General features: G+C 40.1%; 3 protein-coding genes and 1 pseudogene across 5 annotated transcripts in view; 2 read left to right on the plus strand and 2 right to left on the minus strand.

Moving 5' to 3' along the window:
• Positions 1 to 9705, plus strand: part of brd8b (bromodomain containing 8b) — a 19681-nt gene extending 9976 nt beyond the window's left edge. The window contains exons 12-19 of one of the 2 annotated variants that reach the window (XM_088294295.1): positions 522 to 960; positions 1035 to 1072; positions 1157 to 1356; positions 1448 to 1540; positions 1657 to 1725; positions 2111 to 2396; positions 4708 to 4752; positions 8665 to 9705. In XM_088294295.1, coding sequence (XP_088150421.1) covers positions 522 to 960; positions 1035 to 1072; positions 1157 to 1356; positions 1448 to 1540; positions 1657 to 1725; positions 2111 to 2396; positions 4708 to 4752; positions 8665 to 8724 — 1230 coding nt within the window. In that variant the 3' untranslated portion in view covers positions 8725 to 9705. The remainder of the gene's footprint in view (positions 1 to 521; positions 961 to 1034; positions 1073 to 1156; positions 1357 to 1447; positions 1541 to 1656; positions 1726 to 2110; positions 2397 to 4707; positions 4753 to 8664) is intronic. The other variant, XM_088294296.1, reaches the window with a different exon arrangement.
• Positions 9706 to 11797: 2092 nt separating this feature from the next.
• Positions 11798 to 13766, minus strand: LOC148337936 (DNA damage-inducible transcript 4-like protein). Its single transcript, XM_088294142.1, has 2 exons — positions 13481 to 13766; positions 11798 to 12563 (listed from the first exon to the last, which is right to left on the minus strand). The coding sequence occupies exons 1-2, from the start codon at positions 13662 to 13664 to the stop codon at positions 12118 to 12120; spliced, it is 630 nt and encodes a 209-aa protein (XP_088150268.1). The 5' UTR covers positions 13665 to 13766; the 3' UTR covers positions 11798 to 12117.
• A 7618-nt stretch (positions 13767 to 21384) lies between these two features.
• On the plus strand, positions 21385 to 22354 carry LOC148337937 (uncharacterized; annotated as a pseudogene).
• Positions 22355 to 25598: 3244 nt separating this feature from the next.
• The window catches only part of LOC148337938 (protein phosphatase 3 catalytic subunit alpha-like), a 35584-nt gene continuing 33259 nt past the window's right edge, over positions 25599 to 27923 (minus strand). For both annotated transcript variants that reach the window (XM_088293648.1, XM_088293647.1), the window contains one exon: positions 25599 to 27846. In XM_088293648.1, coding sequence (XP_088149774.1) covers positions 27668 to 27846 — 179 coding nt within the window. In that variant the 3' untranslated portion in view covers positions 25599 to 27667. The remainder of the gene's footprint in view (positions 27847 to 27923) is intronic.

Below are 27923 nucleotides of genomic sequence, written 5' to 3' on the forward strand. Positions count from 1 at the left end.
TTGCGCTTGTCCTTATTTGGGATACGGGTGAGCTGGAGTCTGTCTCATCTTACTTGGGGAAAGAGGCAGTGTACACCCTTGAAAGTTAATCTGATACAATGCAAACTTAAAAAAAACAAAAATGGACAGATGATTGAGGTGTCATGACGAAAGTAATGCAGCAAACGCTTGTCCGTTTTACTCCAGATGCGTTGAGCTGTCTCTCTGTTGCCATTGTAATACAGTTGATATCTTTATTTTCTATAGTGTTGACTTTTCGTCAAGCAATATGCACACTCAACATTTTTGCACATTGGCAGTATAGCCGTATGAGCTTCCCCACTGCTGAAGCTGCAGTGCAGGGGCGTCTGTGCTGGGAAGCTCCCGCTTGGCGCGTCGTTGCGGCAGGTTTTCACACATCTTCACCTGGTTGCATTTGTTCTCTACTATTCTCAAGAGGAAAGCAATAGAGGGTGCATTCATTTGTATTTCTTCTTAAGTAATCCTATAAAAACAAGGTTGGTGTAAATTTGGCTTCGTAGGTGGATGATTCAGTGGAGGCTTTGGACGCAGCAGCAGTGGAAGCGGCACTGTCTCTTTGTGAAGAGGCTGTCTCAGAAGGACACACTCTGCCAGGCCCCTGGGAAACTCAGGAACTGAAGGAGTCAGACCCAACATCTACTGTCCAAGACTCAGAGCACATAGAGGAGGATTGCGATGTGGCGGCCCGGGCTGTCCCCACCCCTGTTGGCACGGATGGCCAAAATCAACCCGAAACTACAAGTACAGAGGAACAGGTCAAGGGAAACTCTGAACCAGCTGTGACTGAAAGTGACACCGCTTTGTGTGGCACCTTGGAAGATGTCGCTGCTGGAGGTGACGTCACAGAAGAGGGCGACGTAGGGAAGGTGGACACAAATGCTGTCGTGAAGAGTGAAGTGGAAGAGTGGAACCAGCCAGAGGCGAACCTACCATGCCTAGGTGACCTCACTCACACACTGAACATGAGGTGCCCGATTAAAAATAATAGTAACAATATTTTTTGGGGCCCACAGATTCTGAGGACAGTTCTGTATCTGGCAGAGAGTCCAAGGTAATAATCAAAAACTATTATACATTTTCATAGCTCATCTAAATCTGCTGCCATTGTCCTAATTGAAATCATACTTGAAATCAGGAGGTGAAAGAGGAAGAAGCAGGGAGCGAGTGTGATCCTGAAGAAGGAATGGAACTAAAAGAGGAGTGCGGAGAGGGGGAGGGCCCATATTTGTCAGAAGTGGAGCGAGCCGCCAGCGAGAGTGAAGACGGTTATGGTCCGCCATCTCAACGCTACACAGCCGATTCACTGGCCAGCAGCCCTGCCTCTTCTTCCCAGCTGTCAGTGTCCACCTGCTCATGTCTCCGCAGCCATATTTTCATACATTCTTGTCTCATTTGGGTACCATTCCACACTCTCTGTTCACACTAGATCCACATGTGGTGAGGACCAAGAGGCTGTGCAGGCCCAGAAAATTTGGAAGAAAGCCATTATGCTGGTGTGGAGAGCTGCGGCTAACCACAGGTGCTCTGCAGCTTTGCCTCAACCCAGAAAACAAGTCACCGCTGTCCACCGTAATCATATTCATTTTGCACAGTTTTAACTCCGGTACTCAACTTTGTTTAACTTGTTTCTTTCAGGTATGCTAGTGTCTTCTTGCAGCCAGTGTCAGACGACATCGCTCCCGGTTACCACAGCATTGTACACAGGTGAGATCAGTGTTCACCTTGAATGACAGGGCTATCAAAATATTCACATATACACCTTGACTGCTTCAACATGGGAGTTTTTTGCATTATGAGAATTTTGCTTTTAAGCCAACATTTGACAAGATGACAACTATGTCTCAGCTTTGTCCCTGTACGCAATAATTACAATTTATAAAACACTTCTATTTCTTTGCATTCTTGTTTATTATGATTTATTCGTTCTTTTATACGATGCATTCTTTTTGTATATTCACATGCGAAATGTACCTCATATAAGTCAGGGTACAGCTGTTATTATATTGTCCAGCCAGTCTTTTTACATAAAAGATTAAAAAAAATGGTCAAGAAACTTTCTTCTCCTTTGTCAAAACTCATCCTGTCACAGACCAATGGACCTGTCTGCAATTAAGAAGAATATTGAATCCGGCGTAATCCGAACAACAGCAGAATTCCAGCGGGACATCATGCTGATGTTCCAGAATGCTGTCATGTACAACTCGTCAGACCACGACGTCTATCACATGGCCCTGGAGATGCAGCGTGATGTCCTGGAGCACGTCCAGCAGTTCCTGGCCACACAGCTCATTATGCAGACCTCAGAGAGTGCCATCTCTGCCAAGAGCCTCCGTGGCAGGGAGGGAAATCGCAAACCAGGCGAGCCAGCTGAGAAGGTGTGTTGAGCAACTTAAATGAGACGATAATCACATACTGGTGGTTCCGCAGACATATTGTGTGTTTGTTCACGTCTACCAAGAATCAGATTGAATAAATAACCAAATGGCAAGCATACATACAAGTATGCTTTGACAGTCCTTTTATTAGGTTTCTATTGTGACTTAAAGTAAAAACTCAGCCAGTGGGAGTTCTGGGTCCTGGTATTTCGCCTTTTTTTTTTAAGTGTTAGTGATTTGTACTTTTGCCCTGTGGCAACATTTTGGGGCGCTGTTTTAAGTTGATAATCCCGCTTGTCACGATAAATTACCCGTATGGACTGATTTATCCTATCAGAGCATCTATAATTTGTGGTTGTATTCTGTCTGTAGACGAATAGCACACTGGTCACCTTGTGGAGCACTTTCACATTTACCAAACTTGAGAAGAAATGAAGTGCCGTAAATATGATGATAACATGCCTAGGGTTTATTTTCTATATCGCTGATTTCACGTATTGTGGGGGTGTTCTGGAACGTAGCCCCCTCAAAGTTACTGTTGTTCACTCTGAGCATTGATCTATATATTATTGGAACTGTTGCTTGAGTTGGCATGCCTAAGGGCTCATAACATGGCTGAAGTGATTACATATTATGGAATTAGTGTCAGGAACCTGTGTAACACTGCTGCTTAAATGTGTTTATTTTTCAACAAAATACAGATCTCAACTGCCTCAGGTTATAAATTAAACACTTTTTCTTCTAGGTGAGAATGTGCCTTGACAACATCGTGCATAGAAATACGCTGTTCAACTTCCACTGAGTCACCGCCACTGTTATTTCTACGGTTGTCAGTCACCTTTTGTGATCAATTTGACAGTCACTTAAGTATTTGCCGTTTACAATCAGGAGTGTATTATGGAAAAAGAAAAATAGTTTTATTCCCAAACTAGTCACACAGCAATGTGTGATTCTATTTATTTGTGAGTCTCTATCTGTTGTCCATGTCTGTTGAATTTAACATTGTTATTAAGATATATGCTTATTGCTTAAGAACACACTCTAGACACACACGGGTAACCTTTAAGTGCCTCAGTGTGCTCAATGCTCTTTATTAAGTGCTGTGGTGCAATTATTCTTGGCAAAATGTTTTCCTGCATGTGGCTTGACTTCTCCTCACAAATGTTCCTCTGTCTGTCTGTGTGCGTGTTTGTATGTGTCTGCCAGCCACTTGACTCAGCTGTTTTGTCACTTTGCTGCTCTTACATGAATGTCCAATGACCTTTGTGTATGTGGTTGAACATTGTTCATATTAGCCTTAGGGTGGGCTAGTAGATGTCTTGTAATGTGGTCATTTTCCTCAAAGAGTTATTAGTGAATTAATGTTTTCGTTTTTTTGACAAATCCGTTTGAAAAATAACATTTCACAGAGGGTATGGAAAGTTGTGTTTGATAGATTATCTGTTGTAACAATGCATATAAATCTTATACCACTCATGGATACGCCCCCTGGTGCTGTTCAATAAAGTCCACCTCCAAGACTTGTGATGGGTCACTATCAGGAAGGTGAGCGAGTACGATCAGAACATCCCAGCCTGTCCTTGCCTACTTGGGTGTTGAAAGAGTATCTCCAGTCCAGCAACAGCTCATTGTACTTAAGTCAGCTAGTTCATAGCAGTCATAAATACTGTTACCATGGATATGGTTAAAAAATAATAATTTCATACTGCCTCAAGTGTGTGAAGAGACAAAGACAGTTTTTTGCATTATGGGGGATCGTAAATTTTGGGGGGAATTACTGTGTTCGGCAGGTAATCGAGTTGTGTGTTGTTTTATGGTGCATGTCATAATATTACTTCAATAGTGAAATGGCCATTTAGATTGAGGGGAATTATTGGTTAATTGGCTCTCGAAGCCGTTGCATCATCAGAGAGCAAGCCATTTGCAACACTTTAAGGTGATCAATAATTTGTAAATACGCACACATGTGGACTGACCAATAGTATCGATTTGTGGGGTGAAAATAATAAAATGCGCCAAATTTTGACCTAGTGAGTTTCAGCCAGGCACCAGCGATGAGCAAATTGTCAAATGAATACGTCTGTGACGGTGTCAATCAGAACAAAACTTAACTTGCTGGAAGATGATTGACAAGTACCTGCTTGATAATGTATGATTGCTTTTTGGTGTAGTTTTGTTTGTTGGTTTTTCTTTGGGCGCTCGTCTTTCAACTTGCTTACCCGTTTGATGGACACTCCAATGCCGCTTGCTTTCTTACACGTGTCTGTGTGTGTGTTTTCTCCTTCTTACTCCAATGTGTGTCCTTCTGCAGGACATGGTCCCAATGGCCTCTCCTGCTTTCCTTCTCTCTCTCTTTGTAAGTATGCAGGTTATTGATCAGGTCTCACCAGAAGCAGGCTGCGGTCCGCACATGCTTTTTGTCATCGCAACCACCTCATCAATTCACTCGTCTTCTCTTTTTCAGTTTGACATTCGTGGCATGGTCAAAGTGTATTGGGCCATACAAATACAAGCTATTAACATTTTGGGGGGTGACATGAGTTAAGCAATAAGTACTCTTAGACACACAAAACAATGTTTCTTCTACTTTCAATAGTCATGAAAGGGCCAGTTCTGGTTTTACAGCAGCAAAGTGGAGCGTCGCTGCAAACAATAATTAAATCAAAGAATCCGGAAATCGACGTTTACAGCAGACATTGATACTGAGCAGAATGAAAGCCGCCGTGTATGAGTCAATTGTATATGAATGCATGCTAACATGAATGGTGTGATGTACACAAATGAATGGATACCATTGCGTCAATGTAAATGGCAAAAAGAATAGGCAGCAGCATTCTGTGGCGGCACAAATCAACACGACTAAGTTGAGAAGGCAACAAGCTATAATAATTCAGAGCAGGGAAAGGACAACGATACAAGGCTAACTATTATTGAAAGTTTTTAAATAAAAAAAAAGGTGCTACAATTTATCACGTGATTGACAACTAATCAATTATCAAATTAATCTACTAATATTTTGACATGCAATTTATTTAGAGACCATATCTAACTTAAAATTGGCCTAAGGCTCGGCATTTCAATACGATACAATACAACTTTATTTATGTGGCGCATTTCACAATAGCTGGAGCTGTAACAAAGCACTTTACATTTGATGTAAAATAAATTAGTAGGAAATTAGAACACAAATAAAAAAAAAACAATCGCATATGCCGTAAATACCAGAAGAACAGCAACTGTCTCATGTTGCGCTTAAAGAATAAAAATGTGTCATCACACGAGTTTTAAAGCAGAGAGGGGGCTAGCCTAACATTCAATGGAAGGTCATTCCAGAGAGAAGGACCGGCAACAGAAAAGGAGCAATTTCCCCCTGAGACTGTGCTTAGTCAGCACCTCCTGCACCATTTGGTCTGCAGACCTGAGGCAGCGGGCAGGTGTGTAGGGGTGCAGTAGCTCAGAGAGGTATACTGAGGCGAGGCCATTTAAATATATAATAACAAACAGAAGTATCTTAAAGCGAACTCTATAGTGCACCGGCAGCCAGTGAAGAGAGGCCAAGATTGGGGTTATGTGATCAGTCTTCCGAGCTCCAGTAAAAATAGGAGCAGCAGCATTCTGGACCAGTTGGAGGTGCTTGAGGGAGGACTGGCTGACTCCAAAGTAAAGTGCATTACCGTAATCTATCTCTAATCTATCATCAATTTATATTTGTTAATTGTTAATCTGCTCTCTTGATTTGAAATGTCCTGTTCCTGAAGTAAAAGAGGGAAATTAAATTTTTTTTTTTGTTGGGGTTTTTTTTTTTTTTTACAAGTGATAGCAAATCATTTTTATATCATAAATAGATTATTTAATTTTAAATTGATTTTACATTCTTTGGACCCACAACCAAACATTATTTTAATAATTGAAAGAAATTTGATTATTTTGGTGATTATTGATTTAAAAAAAACACACTTTCCATCCCCTTATCCAAAAACAAGGCATTATTTCACATTGACAATGCTGTAAATGCACAAACGAATTATGATGCAGTTACTGCTTTGGTATGCAACCTGTCAAAAAATGGGGAAAAAAGTCAATTTAATTCCAAAGTAAAATCAGTTGTTTACATTTATCATTCAGCTTTCATGGGGGACTTCGAAAATCTAAGAATATTTATTTTCAGAGGCAGAAATTCCAAGCACTTGGACAATTTTAGGTGAAACGATGTCTCAAAACCATTAACCGATGACCAAAGTAATTATTGATTACTTTGATAATCAATTAATGATTTTGAGACCTTCTTTAAATGATTGATTACTTTGATAATCAATTGGTTGTCAGTTAAATCTTGCACCTGCAACATTATTTTTGTATCAGGAAAAAAAATAATTCAACTTAACTCCTAAACAGTAAATTATCACTTCCATGCAAAGCATTTGATATTTTTTCCTCCATAATTAACTGAAATTGTTGTCGTAGCAGAGTATTGGGACTGCACAAGAGTTTAGCTCAGCCTGAGCACCACATAAATTTGAAATGCTATCTGACACGAGAAGGCCAACTTGGTCACCTTTTGACCAGTACTGCTTTTTTTTGCAACTCAAATGTCCCCACTGCTTATCAGTGTTTGCTTTGTGGGGTCTACACATAGTTCAGTTTAGTTAAATAAGATAAACGTTCGTTACTGCTGTGCTAGCTGATAAATGCAATTATTGACTGATAAGTGTTTTCTAACTTGCAAAACCTGTCGAAAATCTGGGCACGGAAATGTGCTTCAGAGAGCTGTTGACGTCACTTTACTAGAGCGCTCACGTTTGATTGCATTTAGCAAACTGCATCTGTTGCAGAAGACATGGAACAGTTGCTCTAGCCTTCAACCAACTCAGAGACATTTGTAATGGAAGTCTTTTAACAATGAAGTTACTAACAGTTGGCTAAATAATTCCGTATACGTGTTGGCTACTTTTTGTGAAGTTAACGAATCTTTAAACAAAGCAATATATTCTCCTGTTACAGAATAACTCCAGAACTCTATTCACTTTGAACCGTCTATCCATCTGTATGTGATTGAATTTGAGCGTGAGGTGGTATGCCCTAAAGACAACTTTGAGGAGTGTCTGAAAAAGACCACATAAACTCAAGCTTGCAGAGAGAACTTGCAAACTCCACACAGTTAAGTCTGGTGTTGATCCCCCAGCCTCAGAACTGTCAGGTGGAAGTGCCGCAGACGTATTCAAAATTCATATGGTCCCTTTAAAAGCAGAATATAATTCAGGAGGGGAGTGCACGAAACAGCTTGATGCAACGATAATATGCACCGAGTTATTTTTGTCCTTCACCAACAAGCACATTAGCAAGCAGGATAAACAACCACAGTTGATTTCTTCCCTCCCCCAAAAAAATTACGGCCCCAAAATTTTTTTTTTCTCCAGAAAACATTAAAAACTGAACCAAATAGTAATCATATTGTTTTGGTAAGTTCATTTCAGAGATAGAACTGCTTAATCTGTGTAACGACGGATGTTGCTGATTTTAGCAGAGGTGGCTTTTGTGGATTTTGTCGGCATTTTTTTTTTTTAAATATGTATTAAATTTTATAGGTCTCTGTATTTTTACCGCAGTCATTTATAACGGCACTAAATCAATATCTGGTAATGACGGGGAAAGTAAAGCTTCAAATTTGCCTCATGAACCGATGATTTTTTATTAACTCCTCTTGATGACACTGTTGCTGAAAGAGAGGGCTTTAAGAAGTGGCAAGTAAGTGTTTCAGACCAATGTTGAACAGAGAGTGTCTTCTAGAGGAGTCCAAAAATGGTTCATGAAACAAATTTGAAGCTTCATTTCCTCCATCACTAGTGCCTGGCCAACAAATAACGTTTTATTTATTTATTGTGTTCTTAGTCCCCTGAAACCTGAGACTTCCATCTTTGAACACCCACTTGTGTGTCCAATTGCTCCGTTCAACTATTAGTCAGTCCCAGCGCACTGACACATGCCTCTTTCATTTCAGTTTTTTCTGTCTGCATGATTTACTTCTTTCCTTCCTTTGAGTTGGATTTTCAGTTGATCATTTATTTCTGTTCTCCATCTGAGAAGGAACCCCCTCACACATCATTACCCTCAAAGGTGGACCTTCTACGTAATGTGTGTGTCTGTTACATCCGCTCACTGTCCAGTTGATCTTGGACTTCCTCAGCCTAAATGCTAATTGTTTTTTTTTTGCCCCCCAACCCACCCTCTTCCGTTTGCTTCTTGCTCCTCCCCTCTTTCTCCACTACAGGATGGCGGCACCAGGGGTCGCCGTAGTGCCATGGAGGCTGACCTGAAAATGAAGAAATAGACCTGAGTAAAATCCACAGAGGCAAAGAGTCTGGAAATGAATTGCTTTGGTCTAGTTGTTAAGTAGAGAAAGATGTTCAGTGTGTGGGCCTATCGTGTATTAGCACCTGTGCTAGTGCATTCGTTCTTTTCTAGAGATGAGCTTACGGCACGTGCGGATGTGTTGACGTATTTCCATAGAGTTACATTTTTTTTCCCATCTGCATTTGGCACCTGGGACCATATTCAAACATCTGATTTGGTGGTGCATTCAAATACACGTGAGATTGTGGAAAAACATTGGAAAGAAACTCTCAAATCAGTTTGCTTTTGTTTTCCACCTTTTGACTTGAATGTTGTTTTGAAGCAAAAAAAACGTATCTCCATGTTCTCTATTATTTTAACAGTAATTGTAATATTAAATGCATTTTTCATAAGTCATGGATTTGGAGTTGCTGATTGGAATTGTCCATTGTGACAAATGGAAAATAACAATCATTAAGTACTGTTGAGTGACAATGTAGTTTTCGCACTTGGTTCAATTGCTGACTCCCATTCTCTGTCAGTATCACTGAATGCACCACCACAGTTTCCAGATGAGTCGTCCAGGTCCAAGAGATGTTTGTCTACAAGGGACTTGATTCATCATCCGCTGTTTACTAGGGCTGAACAATTTTGAAAAATTCGGTAATTGCAATTTTTCCCTCCTCAATACTGTGATTGCAATTTAATATGCAATCATTTTTTTCAAGGCTAATGTCCTCTATATGTTGCTTTTAAGAAACACAAGCAATACATTTATCTCCATTAATTAGTTTATTACACAGAAATGGTCTAATTCTAAAATGCCACCACAACTATCAAAGCCAGTTTGTCTTCTGCAGTTAGAGTTGCACTTTGACTTGCAATCTTTTAAGTGTTTGCTAAAACTTGACTATATTCTACCAAACAAGTGTGCCCTAAACATAATCAGTAAGGCGTAAATCAGACGACAACAATAATGCAAAACTTGACTATATTCTACCAAACAAGTGTGCCCTAAACATAATCAGTAAGGCGTAAATCAGACGACAACAATAATGCAAACCAATCTGTGGTCTTATCACTTCAACTTTTTACGTTTCACAAAAACAATATGTATGACTGTGCGTTTTAAGCAATGAATCTTGACACGATAGAAATAAAATATACATACCTATCATAAGTAAAAGCTGACTAAAATTAATGCAATTTTTTTGTCTCCAAATTTAAAATGTATTTGGCTACATTATAATCAATTTAAATTTAGAATAATGGTTCAGTCCGAGCTGTGATGATGCAAGACTTTTTTTCAATGTAAAAGGGTGTGCGTAAAGACAGTGAATAGAGCTCACAGAAGCCTTCCTGGACAAAATCAAGACATAAGTCAGACCTTGATGGAGGCTGGAGGTGTGGTCGAACGCAAAGTCAAATTGTGTGGTCAGTTTTCTGGACTAGTATTGATGTTATCCAGTTATCTCTTAAGATGTTGCCAGAATTTGTGGCGTGATCCGAGACAGCTTGTGTAATGTGTTCTAGATGATGAAAGTTAAAAAAAAAAAAAGTTTTGTGCCCACGTCTTGGACCATTTAGAGTTTGTGTTTGGGTAGCAGATACATGTATCATATGTTTTGTTGTACATTTGTTAAATAAAAGATTTGTTTTAAACTATGATACTGTCCTAATTAATGTACATTTGATAAAATAAAGATCACAGTAGATTTGTTTTTTGTTTTTTATTCCGTCTTGAAAAATGGATTGAATCTCCTGAAAATCACTCAATATAAGTGGCAAGGCTGAAAACCAACATTGAGTGGCTTCGATCCCTCAGGCGAAACATGCATCAAAACCAACATCGATATGTAAAGGATATCAACATAGGGACTCAGAAAATTGTCAGTAAATACCGTTTGGTGCTACATTTGTATGTGCAACTTCAAACTACTGAGCAAAGCTAAAGCCAATTATGGAATACTGCTTATGCGAATAACACCCCTAAATAATGCCGGCTTCAGTTTGACGGGGCTCATCTAAGATGGAATGATGCAAAGTGGAACAGTGCTCTGTGGTCTGACAAGTCCACATTTCAAATTGTTTTTGGAAATTTTGGACTTTGTGTCAAAGAGGAATCGAGCCATCTGAATTGTTATAGGACGCAAAGTTCAAAAGCTAGCATTTGTGATAATATGGAGGTTGTGAGTGCCAATGACAATGGGTAAGTTACACATTTGTGAAGGCACCATTAATGCTGAAAGGTAAATATGTTTTGGATACATGTGCTGCCATCCAAGCAACATATTTTTTCTTGGACTCCCGCTTATTTCAGCAAGACAATGCCAAGCCACGTTCTACACGTGTTACAACAGCATGGCTTTGAAGTTGTAAGTAGTAAGTAAGTAAAAGTCCAGACCTGTCCCCCATTGAAAATGTGTGGCGCATTATAAATATGACAACGGAGATCCCGGACTGTTGATCATCTGAAGCTGCACATCAAGCAAGATTGGGAAAGAAATTCACCAACAAAGCTTCAACTGTTGGTGCCCTCAGTTTCTGAACCTTTTGTTTTATGGAGTTAAAAGAAAATGTGATGGAACTCAGTGGGCAACATGACCCTGCCACAGCTTATTGGAACATCTTGCAGCCATAAAATTCCAAGTTAATGATTATTTGATGAAAACAAGTTAATCAGTATGAACGTTAAATACAATTGAACATAATTTGCAAATCATTGTATTCTTTTTATTTCTTCGGCAACACCCAAACTTTTTTTTTTTTTAATTCGTTTTCTATCCAATTTATCCAGGGTGAGTGTGAAAGGTTGTTTATTTGCCCTGCGTTTGGTTGGACAGTAGCCAGTGTATCCTGCCTTTTTGTGCCCGGGCAGCTGCTACAGGTCTTCCGTCCGCCTGTCACCTGAATGAAGAGAAGTGATGCATCTGTTTCCTCTGCTTCATAATCTGAACAAATTGGACGTTGACCAGCATGTTACAGATTCCATTGTGACTTCATATATAGAGGGGATGAATTGCACGCTTAAAAATGTGGCAATGTTTTCCAAAATAAACGAGAAAAATATATGTCAACAAAATATATTTTATTTAACATAAATACAAAGGTAGCACATTTTAGGAATGAGACCCGCCCCTTCCAGAGGAGATTTATCCAGTGTACACTAAGAATTTTCAACAATCAGTGCAAATTAGTGGTCAAGTTAGCAGACACTCAACAATTAACAGTTTGACCGCTTGCTCCAACAAGTTCAAATATTTCACTGCTTATACCAATAAATAATTAGAACAGAATGCCAGATTCACTTCAGAACCTGTTGATTTGTAAAACCTGAGCTTTAACATTGGCGACTCATGTGGTCCTTGGGGGTGAGCTGGTGTCCCGTGTTTTAGTTGAACTCGTGGATGACAGGGCTGGCAGAAGAGTAGAGCTTCCTCTTTACCAGCTTGTACTCTGGCCTCAGCTTTAACACTTTACTGCTTTTAAAGATGTGCTTGAGTGGTGGCCAGCCATCATTCACGTCCGCTTTAAACATGACCGACAGCTCAAATGTCGGCGTGACACTCGTGTCGGGGAAAACGCAGCCCAGGGACTTGAGACCATTATTGGTCTCCACGTAGACCTTGATGGAGGCGCCCCGCAGCCCGCACGGCTCATCCATGGAGGAGCGAAGCACGTCACGACCGACCCTGGCGGTCATCTGGCGGGGCAGAAGCAGCACCTTGCACTGGAGCACGGAAGCCTTGGCCTCGGTCAGGCAGCGCTCGATGTGGCGCGTCAAATCTTGTTGAAGGAGTCGCTCCTCGTACTCCAAACCAGCATCCATGTTAGGAGCTGTGAAGGACAGCAGAAATATTTACTTACAATGTTGGAAAATAATAATAAGAATACAGTAAAGCCATGAAATAGTGAAGATTTGAAAGTGTGCATTTTTTTTGTATTCTTTTGTAGTATGCAGAAAAGTCCCAATTTATATTTTTGTGCCGTCAATGTAGTATCATGTTGTGTTGCAACATGCCATTTAGCTCTATTGTCGGTAATATGTGATTGAGAAAACAGAGATGGCACCCAACTTAGCAGAGTGAATAAATCCCTATCAGTTATATTGGAATGTATGGTTTGGTTTAACATTGTGGCATTTAAATATATAACGTTGAATTATTTTTTGCTACGTGTGATGCTACTCTATATGATAACAGCTGCAAAAATCTTGTAATTACAATTAATATCCATGCTAATTTCTGTTAGCTCATCCAAGGGATTAAACGTTATGTTATGGTTAGAACAGTGGATTTTTGTTTTGGTTAAAATATAAAACGTTTAATTGTTTTATGGGTCTGTTTTACAGTTAACCTCAACGGGGAGTGACAAATAAACATGTTGAAGAAAGCATGCGTTGCATCTTGTTTGGAGAAAGCTGGTCTTTTTCAGTAGTCTTTTTCTTCCTGGGAATGACGTCATACGATAGTCGGCAGCAAGAGAGTGAGAACAAAAACTAAAGAATAATTAAAAAAAAAAAAATCAATTGGAATATGTAGTCAGGAATAAATAGTCAACGTAAGAGAAAAACTGAACTACTCAGCATGACATAAGCTGATTCAATGACCGCGTCACTTGCAATCAGAAAGAGTTCGGTTAGTTCTCCTTTCGCTGCGTAAACGAGTTCGAACCCCCCCCACCTCCTCAAGTAAAACTTAAGGTAGAGGTGGCGAGAGAGTTATTTATTGTACGTAACTAATGTGTATACTTACAGTCTAAAGTGCTGTTGGTCTCGTCGCAGCTGCCTTCGCTTCCCCGTCGGAGCGAACCGCCTTCTCCTTCTTGACGCAGTGATGCAAGCCTGAAAAAGTACGTTCCTATCATGTCCATGACGCTTTCTTCCTCTCCCAAGACGGACGCTTTTTTCCCAAAGAAAAGAGCCGCGGTATAGACCATCGTGATTCCTGTTTGTACAACTCCGGTAGCTCGTCCGGACGTTTACTTTCTTTCTTCTCCATTAATTGAATGAGCGGCGAGCGAAGAGATCCGCGGAAGTTCTCCGACGGCTTTTATAGCGGAGGAGTCGGTTGCATCAGCTGAGGTCGCGTGTGGGGGCGGGGCTTAGAGCTCCAGAAAGTTCTCCAAGTGCCTCATGCAACTTGTCCGCACATTACAACCACCAAGCAACACTAAGTGGCATGGAGCTAGTTCAGCAACGGGGAACTTGAAACACACAATTACCGTGTGAGTACAAATTTTGCTAACCGCTCAGTTATGCAGTAAAACAAATTGCGGACAAACTTAGTGGTCACCCTGAGTGAAGATGCAACAAAAGTCAAAGACATTTGAGAACATGTTTCTTTCCATAATTGGAAGTCAGTTCATTGGCCAACATTTTTGAAAAATGGACCACATATTTTGTCATTTCATTTATCCTTTCCACAAAATCATCAACAGTACACGTTTTAGGAGATATTTTACTTTATATATCTAGTTTGCTGTATATCTGGCAACCATGTTGCAGACATTTCAGCACTGGAGAAACCCGACAAATAAATACAATCAAAATAGATTTTTAATCCTAATTTTCTGGGATATGATGATCTCATTTAAAATATAATTTAGCTGCTGTAGCTGATATGGAAGTTGGTCATCAAGAGGGAAAAATACATTTTAGTGCCACTTAAAAGATCTGTGCTATTTTAGCAATAATATTTTGGTTAGCACGATGGCCTCACAGTGCAGAGGCCGTGGGTTCAATTCCTGGGTGGAGATTGCATGTTCTCCCTGTGCCTTGTGTGGCTTTTCACGGTTTTGTCCCACAGTCCAAAAACATGCATGGTAAGTTAATTGAACACTATAAATTGCCACTAGGTGTGCGTGTGACTGTGGATGGTTGTTTGTCTTTGTGTGTCCTGCTATTGGCATGCAACCAGTTCAGGGTGTACCCCGCCTACTGCCCGAAGATAGCTGGGATAGGCTCCAGCACCCCTGTAACCCTTGCGGAACAGATAATGGATGGATGGAATCCCTTCCAGTCGATAGTCGCTGATGATGTCATGATACACTCGCCTGACTAACTATAAGTTACAAAGTACATGCTTTGTGTTGTGAGTGTCGCTGGCCGAGAGCTAAATCCTTGTACCTCCAAAATAATTACTTTTCAGGAGACTCCCAAAACAACACATTTATTCAACCTTAAAAAAGAGAAAGCCACTTTCAACACTCAGTCAATAACACTTGGTCAATAATTTGTAAAGATAGCACATCGACACAAGTGGTCAGCACTTGTATAGATATGTGGAAAAATATGACATTTACCAAATTTTGACAGAGGAGGTTTCAGTTTGTCACCAACGGAATATACTATTTTGTATCGGTGAATGAACTAGTTCAGCATAACAAGTGAAGGCTTTTTCAAACTAAAATTAATAAGATATAAGATTACAAATGTGATAGTGACACATTGACAGATTTTCTTCATCGTCAATCGGCTTAACTGTATTTAGAGGTTGCCACAGAAAATCATCCTCTTCCTGTCCTCTGCATCTTTTGCTCCAATTCCAGATACATGCCAATCTTGCCTGTCCTCATAAAAAGTGTGTGCATGTGTGTGTGTATGTAGTGTTAAAAGTGTAATTACAGGTGAGTTATTTTGCATTTACTATTAAAAAAGTTTTGGCATACTGGCTTAACCGAAATAGAATGAACACCCACTATTCAATATCTTGATTTGCACCCTTAGAAAGGTCTAGTTACATTTTTGTTTTTTCCTGTATAAAAACTTGGAATAACATCCAATTTAAAATGAATGTTTTTCTTTAAACAATGATCTGACAACATCATTAAGATGTGTTTGTACAGCTGTTGAACCTTTTTTTTTCACGTGACATCTTCTATTTTACAATCTGCCTCCACACAAGACGGCAGCAGGTTCAAACTCGTTATGTGAGCCTCGCCTGACTCACGGTTGAGTAACACCAGTCAGGCTCAAAAATATGTTAATTAATTATTTGTGGTGTGTTTTTGTTTAACTATCTGAGATAATTATGAAAATGTTCTCATACTAAATTGTCTTTAAGGCCACTCCACCATTGTCAGCGTCTCTTTTGCAACATGGCACCTTTCAGCCATGGATGTGGCTTCAAAAAACATGTCGTGAGGAAATTATTCCCTTGCTAACATTTCTAACGGCACAATCATGAGGTCTGTAAGTGGAAATTGCACATTATGGAAAGCACCAACTGCTGAGTCATTGACTGTGAAAATGTTCCTCCTTTTGACATCATCAGCTCTCACCAAAGATGAAGTGAAAAGTTGTTTTTCACAGCGAATTAAGAGGGAAAAATGACAAAATACAAGGACACGTACAAATAAGCACCATGACTGTGATATAGTGGTCTGATACGATTAGAATTATAATATTGCTTTTATGTATCGGGATACCACGATGGCGCGGACACGCGTGGTTGCCTTGATGTTGCACACTCTTGTATTGTCTTTGTTTTTGTCATTTTCGTTCGTTATTGGCGACCCTGCAACACTGATATGTCATGTCTTTGTTAATCGGAGTTGCCCGTTCCTCTAACACTGGTGGAGACATACTGTCAGAGACTTGTGTGTGTTTTTCATTCTTGGTCAAAAAAGATGATTCAGATTGTGATGTAAATCTTCATCAGACAATAAAGTATTATTTATGTATCACTTTTCTTACAAGTTGGAGCACAGTGCTTTTCACTGACAAACGGCAGGGTAAAAAGACTCACGCCTACACAAACAACAAGCGATTTATGCAGCAATGTCTGGAATGAAAAAAAAACAAGACACAGCTGAAGCTTCCAGAAGATAAACTGTGCCATGAAATATGTTCATCAAGGCTTGCATAAAGATTTTGCTTTGTTGTTAAAAATCTCATCCCTCATCTGGCGTGGACCTGTAAACTCATAAAGATGTCTCTCACTCTTATTGAATAAATGAACTTGACCGGTTTTATATTTTTGAAAGCCTAATTTGAAGTGCCTTTGAATATTTTCATTTATCCGTGTCATTTCATTCACAAAGCATTGAATGGACATTTTTTTTTTAAACATTAACAAAGGAATCAATGGTGAGATTCATAAATTGCCAGATTACCAATATTTAACAACATCCATTGCAGATCTCCATGAAATTCATTTTCTCTTTATTTTCTTCAAAATATACACTTATTAAACAAGAAGCCTCTGCATTCAGAAATGTTTAAAAAAAAAAAAAACCCAACCAGCATCAAACCCTCAAAGCTCCAGTCATCCCATATCACGGAATTATAAAACTGGCTTGTTTAGTTCAGCCCGGAACACTGACACTCATTGTTAGGATCGCGTCAGCTGATGTCAGCTGCGTACAATGTAATGATTGGTGGAGAACAAGTCTGACCTGTCTCAGTTGTCATCCCTCACGTGAACTTGTGCATCTGCAGTTAATTGTTTAAGCGTTGACAAAAAAAAAAAAAAGACCCAACAAAGCCACATGGTCACAACACAAGCACCAGCACTAGATTTGCAAGGATTTCAAACTGCTCTCGAAATTCATACTTTCAATCTCAAATTATTGGGCCAATATCGTGCACTAAATGGCTGTATTAATTCATTTCAGCATCGAAGAGGAATTGGAAGGGCCATGGGTGTCAGGCAGGGACCTTAGCAGTCAGATCCACGACTACAGAAGCTGGTTTGAGAAATGTGGAACGTCGTCTCTCTAGCAGAAAAGGATCCTGAGCAGGTGTGCTCCGTCCAGAGGGTCCAAACTTGATAGAACTTGCTTCGATACACTGCTTACCAGACCCCTTGAGAGGTTTTGGACTCTCTTCCTGGAGTTGCCCCCAGTCAGGGGCGCCAAGCAGATATGGGCAAACTTAGCAATTGGTGGGCTGACCATTATCAACGTTAAGGTTTTACAATAGTTAACTTATTTTTAGTCTTGTGTGACCGTTAAATGAGATGTTGTCAGATTTAAGGGACTTATTTTAACATGCAGGTTCACTGACGGTGTTGTGGTACACTCGCCTGAGTTGTGTGCGGGCAGCGTGGGTTCAGTTCCCACTCAGTGACGGTGTCTATGTCTGCCCTGTGACTGGCTGGCGACCAGTTCAGGGTGTAGTGTACCTTTCGCCGGTAGTCAGCTGGGATAGGCTCCAGCACCCTCCTGCGACCCTGTACAGGATAAGCGCTGTGGATTATGACATGACATTTGAACACACTTTGTGTTAACCTAATACACTTGTATGAGCATTAATACTGTTACAATTTAAGTTTAATATTGGAACCGATTATGTAATTTAAATGATTTTTTATCGGGCACAAAGAGACAGGGGGTGGTGTTCTCCAATTGCGCATGTCACAATGCGTGACTGACTACATCATCTGCAAGGGGAGATCTTGCAATTTACCTATATAAACGCACTCAACACGTACCAATGTCTTGCACGTACCCCAGCGAGTCAATTTCTCCCTCTGCAATGCCAGGTTTACATCATATGAATGTGAAAAATGTAAATGTAAAGTGATGGAAACATTCTACAGTGTCTTGGGAAAATTGTGTTGTTTTTAACGTGTAGGAAATGCCGCTTGACACTCACAAGATTGTTTGAATTGACACACATGCCACTTTTCCTTCCTCAAGTAAACACTGTAGATGTGTGTTATCAAAGCTGTTGCTGTCAGATGCAAGTAAACTGTTGTGTATTAGAATCTACCACAGCAGTGCAGTGGCAAAAACAAAGCTGCATTGTTTAGAATTAATCTTGTAAACCCTTTTAAATGATCATAATTCCAAATGCGGTTCAAATTTTGGTAAACTGTATATTACATAAAGTTGGGCCTCAAGTGGTGTGGCCTGTCTGATGCAACTTTGCCGAGCAGTTGCAGTCTGATAAACAGGTGTGGTGTCAGGTGCCTTATCAGGTGACTTTTTTTCTATACTTAGTAAAAGGCATTGTTGTGCTTGTCATCTATCGATAAAATCTGTGTTTCTTTGATGCTTATACTTAGTTAAATGCATTTTCGTGGTTGTCATCTCTTGATAAAATCTGTGTTTTTCTCTGATGCTTATTAAATGTCAACAATCTTTATTCTTGAATACAGTATACCCAAGATTTAGTAATTCACCCAAAAGGCTGATTCACTTGTAAAGTCGTCTCCGCAATGAAAACAACACAAGACAAGAAGATATACTGAATTACTAATAAAAAAAATAAAAATAAAAGTGAAATTAATTAGCTCATGGCGCAAGGAGACTTGTATGGTGAATGGTATCTGTACAAGGTATTCTAGAGAGAAATGTGCTACCTAGTATCAGAAAGCTTTGTCTCAGTCATAATGATGAAAAACGCAGCAAAAAACACCCAAGAATGGAACGTTGCACTATTTTGAAGTATCCTTTTATGAGTCCTGATCTAAATCCTATCAAACATTTATACAGAAGAAGCATCTTCAAACCTGGGACAACTGGGGCAGCTTACGCATGAGGCGTGTGCCATAACACCTGCTCAGACATGCAAAAAAAAAAAACTCACTGAAACTTATAAAAATGGTTTGATTGCAGTAATTACCTGAAAAGGTTGCGCAACAAAATATTAAATTAGGTCTATAGCATGAGTTGATTTTCTTTTTTGCTCTTGAGCCTCAATTCAAAAGCAATTTTTAATTTTCTTTGTTTAATTTTATTTTCAGAAAATTTTCATTTATTATTATTATTAATATTATTATTATTATTATTATTTTAATTATTATTATTATTATTATTATTATTATTCGTTTTTAGCAGTGCGGTACCAACAATTTTGTCCATGTGTATGTTTATCCGAAAGACGACAAATTAAAAAAAAAACAAAATTGTTGTATTGAAAGTATCATACAATGTATCCATGTTCTACCAGTAGATGGCGCTGTCACAGTGCTTTCCGAAACTTTCATCATGACCAAATGATTATATTTGACCATGTGGTGGTACTATTTGCTGAAAGTCTGCAGGCTATGGATTGCTCCATATTCTAACAACACGAACCATTCTAAATTTGTGGTGTCCGTGCCAGGTACCATAGAATGAGATAATGATAATAATGCCCAATCTTGACTATCGGAGAGGTCTTGAATGTGATTTTATTTTGTGTCAGTTTCTACTGGTGTCTACTCCCTGTCGTCAATAGACTGTCCATATGAATTCTTTAATTCTTACTCTTTCAATTTGAGTTCAGTAAACGCGCAACGTCCAGCAGAGTACACAGAAAAAAATCCCTCAAAGAGAACATGCAAACTCCGCACAGGAAGAAGATGATATTGTAAACCCAAACGTCAGAACTGTCAGGCAGACATTCTCACCATTCTAACCGCCGACATTTTGAACATTAATGTTGAATTTCAAACTGAATTGACCTTTTTCTCTCCACATTTGAGCCATCTCACCAAGCTTGTCTGACAATACTCACTAAAAAACAAAAAAACTAAAATTTGAATTGATCAATCACTTTACCTTTTTTTGTAAAACAGTTACTTGGAAACTTAAAGGGTACCATAAGTATACTTTAAAATTTAAACTGTCATTACGGTTAAATAATTTCTACTTATTATGTTTTGGTCATTTATACCATGACTAAAACACTAAAAGGAGTTTGGTCATCCCCAATGCTGTTAATTTAGTGCAGCTATGGCATACACCTTATTGTATGTGGTTTTTAGTATCTTTGTTAATCACAGATTGCAATTCTCTGGATTTGTTTAATTCATTCACAATGTACAGTTTTTGCAACCCTTCTAAAATAACAAATACATAATTCAGCCCACTTGGTTAACCCTCTCCAGGCAGGCGTAGCAGATTATCAACACCTAAATGCTAATCCCCTAATTAATACACAATATTATTATATGATTCTTTTTTATACCGAAGTACCACTGCAGAATTTAGTTGTGCATTGGCAACAAAAAGTATCCTACTAGCTCACTAGATGGCGAACTCTCTCACTTTGAAAATGTCTGTTTTAGGTTTCGCTGAAATTTATTTTATAGGCATCAATTTCACATAATTATCACTACCTATTTCATGTATTTTGAAACCAATATTGCATAAAATGAATCTTGAAAACAGAGATACAGTACATCCCAATTTGTAGATTTTATCTCCTCTAGGTTTTCCACCAGGGGAAACTTTATTTCATTGCTGCAAATTTGCAACGTTTGGTCGTAGCAGTGGATGCCACATGCTTTATCTACTAGTTTGTATATATATTGAGCAACAATCTATATTTGGGTTATTTTCTATCACCGGTTATTACCCATTACTTTGGAGGTGTTATTGATGGTACAGCAAATGGAAAATTCAATTATTTGGTGTGAATTTACACATTGTCATGGGCAAATTTGATAAAAAACAATGGCATAATAGGAAGTTCATTTGATTGATCAAAGCTGATGTAGCTTAAATTCCATGACACATAATATTGTTGGTCATTGTTTGACCGAAAGCTTTTTTTTTTTTTAGCAAACTATCTCCTAGATTACTCAAATATTTTAAAATAGTAATATTATAATATAATATTATAACAGTTGCTACCATCAATCGTAGCCATCTCTGTGGATATACTCACAAAAGTGACAAGGAACTGTCAATGGCAAAGCCTGGTGTGTATTTAGTGAAATTTGAAATGATAAGTGGGATGGGCATCATCAAGTGGTATGAGAAGGCAGTAAGTATTACTGGCATCATCTTTCGTCGGTCCTGTTGATTGATAAAGATGGTGGTCGAAAGAGAAGAAACATATGGACGAGACAGACCCCACATTTTCAAGGTGTACAACAACAACAACAACAAGGGATGAGTTGACATGGAGGACATGTTTTTGGTAGCTCTCTATCACAGTGAAATCCGCCCATGTCGTTTGTATCTGCACATTTTGTACTACTTGACCCATAGGCGGCACGGCGGTCGACTGGTTAGCACGATGGCCTTGCAGTGCAGAGGTTGCCTTCCTCTGTGGAGTTTGCATGTTGCCCCCCGTGCCTGCGTGGGTTTCCTTTGGGTTCTCCGGTTTCCTCCCACATTCCAAAAACATGCATGGCAGGTTCATTGGACACACATGAGTGTGAGCGCGTAGGGTGGTTTGTCTCCATGTGCCCAGCCATTTACTGGCAACCAGTTCAGGGTGTCCCCCGCCTACTGCCTGAAGATAGCACCCCCGTCACCCTTGTGAGGAGAAGCGGTACAGATAATGGATGGATAGATGATTGACGCATCACTGGTCAATGGCTGTTTCTTCTACTGCCATCATCTCAACCAGAAGCAGGAGAAAGAAGTACATGCACTTCTTGACTCGCGTGCTCAAGGTGCAGATGCCCTCATTCAGGGTTGGCAAATGGGCTGACTTGAACAGCACGAAAAGAGGACGACCGTCATCTGAAGATGCTCCAGAAAGCCGCCAAGCTGCCTCACCCCCACCTCCACTTCTAAAGATCATCACACAAGACCGTTTCGATCATTTTCTCACCCATGCTGATAAATATGGACGATGTCGACCGTGTGAGAATGGCGACATGCAAATGGCCTGCCGAAAGTGCAAAGTACTTTTGAGCTTTACAAAACATAAAAATAGTTTCTTGGACTGCCACACAAAGTGACATTCAAACACGGCCTTCTTAATTAGGATTTGAGATGTCAGTGTAGTATTTCTCCATGTTGTTTGATGCAAAGAAATCAAAAATTATAGTTTTTATTTTTGAAATTGTATTGTTACAATTGTAATTTTTTATTTATTTTTCACTCATCTATAAAAAGTTGCTTTTATTGTTATTCTGCCACTGTGAAACACTAAGTCAGTCTTCAGCGTTAATTTACCACACCGGGCCAATGTTGTAAATCAGCAGCTTCCCTGAATGCATTGCATGGGATGGTTTCGCGCAAAAAAAGGTCAGAATTATATACCACTATCCTGTATGATAGTTTACCCCAAATATCAGATTTTTACTGTTCGTAAAACTCAAATTGAACCTTAGAGGGTTAAACCAAATTACCGCACAAATAATTCCATGTGGTCCAGCTTTTACTTTTGTCCTTCAACTACTCGGTCAAAACTATTGCTTGCAGGCCGTACACCATCAAGCACAGTAAATTTAGCAATTCAGGTTTTCATAGAGCACACACTGTCCTCAGAATCCAATTTCTTTTGATGACTGCTGTTCAATTTGAATGGTCAGAACAAAATGTGCTTATAGGCTTGGTTGTGATGTGCAAGCAGTAGTCAAAAGTCAGAGGCATGCTTTTGGGCATCTTCTTTCCACCCCTCATGGACCCTGGACACCAAGAATGTCACAACACATCACCTTCGAGTGAGAGCCAGCCAACTCTCTTTGGAAGGTGTCAGGCAAAGAAAATGGCTTCCCTGCGAACACGCTGCCCCTTTTTATGTCGGATGCATATTTTTAGAACAAAAACAATAGACCAGAGGGTGCATTTTTAAGATGTGGGCTATATCAAGATGGCTGTGACGACAGAGCCGCGAGGATTATAGACAAATCCTTTTTTGAGTGTCAAGAATGTGTGGCAGAAAAGGCCAAATTTGTGTAGTACGTATTTAAAATGCACTTATTAATGACAATGGTCCCGGAACTTTTCTGACACACCTCAAAGAACAGTGAGTTCTGTGAGGATAACGGAAAATATAGTTATTATGGATCGCCAAAATGCAAATTCTCTTATCAGACATGAGGTGTCCAATCCTAGTCCAGAAAATAAACCGTGCCACTGTTTGTCTTTAGCCACAGGTGCTTATAATCAAGAGACAAACTGGCAGGGTCTACTTTCTGGACCCCGATTTGACACCACCGTCAGAAGGATTTGTACTTTGGCCGATGTATTTTTACAACTAAAATGCATCATTAAAGTTTGAATTTGATGCCTACCTGGTCACGTGCCTGCGCTTAATTTGTACCATCAGTTACAGTTCCCAAGTGGAAGAAGGTATTTGTGGCTCCTAAAGTAGATCAAATGGAATAGTTTCATTTTGCTCACGCATCTCATGTTGATTAATGTCTTGTTGAATGTTGTCAGTGAAGCTCATCATGAGGACAACATCTGTTGTACAAACAGAGACTCATCTCAGCATCAAACCTTAATTGATTCACTTTTGTTTGTTCTCTCCTCCCAAAAACTCGTACGAGCGACGTTTCTGGGTCAGTGCCAGGCAGGGAAGCAGGAGGCTCTTCTCGGTACAGGAGAAACAATGTTGACGTATGAAATAAAGGAAGTGTAGCCGTCATCTTATTTTATGTCTAGATGCGTATTGATTGTAGTACAACATTTCTGTTCATAGTTGTTTGCTCTCCGTCCAAATGTGCTTCTAGTCAAACGTCTGTCAAAGTCAAATGTACATCGAAGCAATTATTTTGGGTCTTTCCCGACTTTGCATTTCACTCTTAGCGCCTCCACATTTACCTCTGTGGTTAAAACACAATTTTTTAGTGGGGTCCTTTGTTTGTCACCACGGAGGAGATGATCTGTATCTGCTGCTGGTGTGCACGGACTTGCATATAGTACAAATAAAGTCCATGCTGCTGCGCCGCAAGATAGCTCAGCGCCTTGAATTCAAGCAGCCGCAAATACTTCCGGGTGTACGGCAACAGCTTGACGTAGAAGCAACACACACAGTCTACAGAATCCAACATTTTGATTGTTCAGTCAATGCAATAGGGAAGCAATGTGTCTTACATGGAGCCCGAAAGCGTTATCAGTGTTGAATATCAGAAAGTGATGAGAGGTTCTTTGAGAACCCTCCACTTTATCATTTTAACTTAATTGCTCTCAATATTATACAAACAGTAACTACCCGAAGAATGCATATTCATTGAACGAATGCCAGAAAGCTCGAGACGTGGATGTGGAGCCTGTTTCTACTAGCCTGCAGAAGGTCTCATCTGTCCAAAATGGTTCCTATTCTTTATACTCCCTTGGCCACCCAGCCACAGTTGGGTGGGTGAGTCTGCCTTTCCCAAATGACAATGTGTCACTCTATGGTCTGAAGTGATTCCAACTAGATATTCCCGAGTGCAGATAGATAAGAAAACGCAGACACAGGATAAAACGTCACAACAAAATGGCCGAGCTCAAGTCAACAATCTACTCATATGCCAATGATCTCTTCCACAGTGGAGATGCTCAGGACGCAAAGGAGGAAATGATCTTAGCGTTCTTGCATTTACTGTATGCATCCTGAAATAAAAGGAAGCAAACACACATCTCGGATGGTTTGCTATGGTCCAGACGTGTTATAATTTCCTCTAAAAACTTGGATGGGTAGTTGTATAGAAAGTGCCTGCGGTTCAAAAACTGTGGCAGACAAATCTATGCTGGCAACTCGTTGTGGTGATGGGACAAGCCAAACGCCTCAACAATATCAATGTACCTTCGGACCGAATGGTGGTTAGTGACAAAAACGACCACTTCAGTCATTCTGTTTGCATTAATGGCAGCATGCATCCATCCATTATCTGTACTGCTTGTCCTCCGAGGGTCGCGTGGGTGCTGGAGCCTATCCCAGCTGTCTTCGGGCAGTAGGCGGGGGACACCCTAAACTGGTTGCCAGCCAATGGCAGGGCACACAAAGACAAACAACCATCCGCGCTCACACTCATACCTAGGGGCAATTCAGAGTGTTCAATCGGCCTGCCATGCATGTTTTTGGAATGTGGGAGGAAACCGGAGTACCAGGAGGAAACCCACGCCGGCACGGGGAGAACATGCAAACTCCACACAGGAAGGCCGCAGCCGGAATTGATTAATGGCAACATTAGGACATATATTTATGTATGTGTTGGAGGACATGAGATTTGGGTTGCTTCTTCTTCAGGACATAAAGGCTCGGTATCAATAGCAAAGGTTCATGCATATTTTATTCAAGAGTAAAAAAAGTGGACCGTCCCGGGGGCATGCTTACAGTGTTAGTGATTGGGGAGTTGAAATCAAAAGAGCGAGTGAGAGAGAGGAGAGAGAGAGAGAGAGAGAAAGAAAGAAAGAAAGAGAGATCGAGAAAGCAAGAATGAGAGAGGGAAAAATAAACTGTGGCACAGTCGCTATGGCACGCGGTTGCCAAGGGTGACGGGGGTATAACCTGTCCCAAAGAATCACAGCAAGATCAACCAAGGAGCAAGGCAACATAAAGAGCAACTAGCAGAGATAGAGAGAGAGACAGAGAGAGAGAGAGAGAGAGTGAGAGAGAGAGAGAGCGCTTAAATATTAAGAATAATGTTCATAATAAATATAATAATATATCGAACCATAAATATCAAATAACAAGATGTATGAGAGTACACTTTTCTCCTTTAAGTTGTCACAGCAACATAACTGGCTTATTCCGTTAAAATGTGTCTTGCAGCTTTTTGCTTTGAACTGCACAATTTTTTTATTGTTTTTTTTTTTTTTTTTTTTTAACCATGCAATCATGCGTTTGGCTGCCAAAATGCCTGTGCCGCTGTATATAGGGTGGTCATTCAATACTAATTTGTAGTTTAATAAAAATGATTCCTGTACATTGACAAAGAACAAAGTATTGAATGTGGACTCCACACCTTTGATTCAAAGTGTACTGTCATTCTGTACAGTGCTCAAAGAAACGGGAAGCAGGTGATGAAAAGAACTGGGAAGAAAAGCCAACATAGTAGAACTCAAGTGAATACAAAAATGCAAAATAACATTTTGAGCAAAATACATGTTCATTATTCCTCATATTAGCCAGGAAAACAGAAGAAAAATAATCCTACTATTGTGAAACACAGAGCACAAACATAATTCACATTATTATCAAATAACTTAACTGTGCATGCACCGATGCGTTAATATAAATGCTTTACAAAGATGTTTTTCATCTGACTTCTTGTCCTGACAGCTGAAGAGTATGTTTCTTCAGTAAAATATAATGTCCTACTTTTTAGGCCAGCGATTGTTGGCCATCACTGCCATTTGGTAGCAAGAATGTTGCGGAAAGGGAATTAATTTCAAACCACTTCACCTTTCAATCACCGCCCCTCACATAAACAAAGCATTTTTCATCTTGCATCAGGTGTGTTACACAAACGTTCCAAGTATGCTATTTCGATATCAAAGCTCAGGCGAGATACTTGCTTCCAATCACATCCTAGTTTCAGACTTTTTTTTTTTTTCCCCGAGAGCTAGTTAGCCTGAGACCAGAGGGTGTGAATGGCCCTCCACTCTAAATTGGGTGGAGGTGTTATGCTACAAAAGCAAACGGGAATCTCCGGCCCACAATAACGGACGAAGGCTCAGATCAGTCGGTGGCTGCGATTATCTTTGCACATCTCTGTTGGATAAGCCATCGTCCGTCATTTTTTTCCCCATGTCCATCTTGGTGAAGAACAGCACATTTGTCAACTATAACTGCATGGAGACTGTTAAAGCATATCAGCAATCCCATAAAAAGAGACTTTTGTAAGTTTGGTTCCACTTCTCGCTTCTGGATGCAAACGGGAACAAGACTCTTGGATGCTCCTGATGGCCGCACGTTGACCGCACTCGCGCTTGGTCAACACGACCCACTCAGCCGCATGACGCTGACGCTGTCCACCCACTGGTGATCGCCACATGCACAGTGAACGGTAGCAATTCCCATTCTGCTCATTCCGTCGTTTTTTTCTTCTTTGTCGTGCGGGTACAAGGGAGTTGCACTTCTCGAAATAGAGAAGACGTTGTAGAGTCCGGCCACACTTAAGCCTTTACATACAGCAACGAGAAGGGGTAGATAGCGGTAATCATATGAGTATGTGTGTGTTTGTATGTGTGAGAAACAAGAATTTGAAATACTGCATTTGTGTGCAATGCTTTTGCGTATTGATTATGTCTATTTACAGATATCAGTCAGGATGGTGCTATAAGGGGGTTGTAACTGCAGTATCTGTGTCTGGCCACATGACAGTACACATCCATCACTGTATATTGCTGTTGCTATCGGTCCCATTGGGCTCTCCCATATTCATGCGGCCCATTGACAGGCCCACACTGTTGATGGCGTCACGCCGCGGCGGCATTCTCTCGTTGATTCGGTCCAGACCTTTGGCCTCCTCGAAACTGCTGATCCGATGCTGTGGGGAGAAGCCTCGGATGGCTGCGAAGACAAGCAGCCACACAAAAACACGTATACACAGTTATTATCTCGACTTTTGCAAGAAATGCCTGTCTTCA

This window comes from Idiotropiscis lumnitzeri, chromosome 4 (genome assembly GCF_059441095.1).
Source record: "Idiotropiscis lumnitzeri isolate Australia: NSW breed Sydney's pygmy pipehorse chromosome 4, RoL_Ilum_1.0, whole genome shotgun sequence".
Lineage (NCBI taxonomy): Eukaryota > Metazoa > Chordata > Actinopteri > Syngnathiformes > Syngnathidae > Idiotropiscis > Idiotropiscis lumnitzeri.

Bases quoted from the DNA above. Each gene is read 5' to 3' on its own strand.
- LOC148337936 (XM_088294142.1), bottom strand. From the start codon at position 13,664: ATGGTCTATACCGCGGCTCTTTTCTTTGGGAAAAAAGCGTCCGTCTTG. The intron at 12,564-13,480 runs GTAAGTATACAC...TGTCCTTCACAG, and splicing joins GACCAACAGCACTTTAGACT to CTCCTAACATGGATGCTGGT.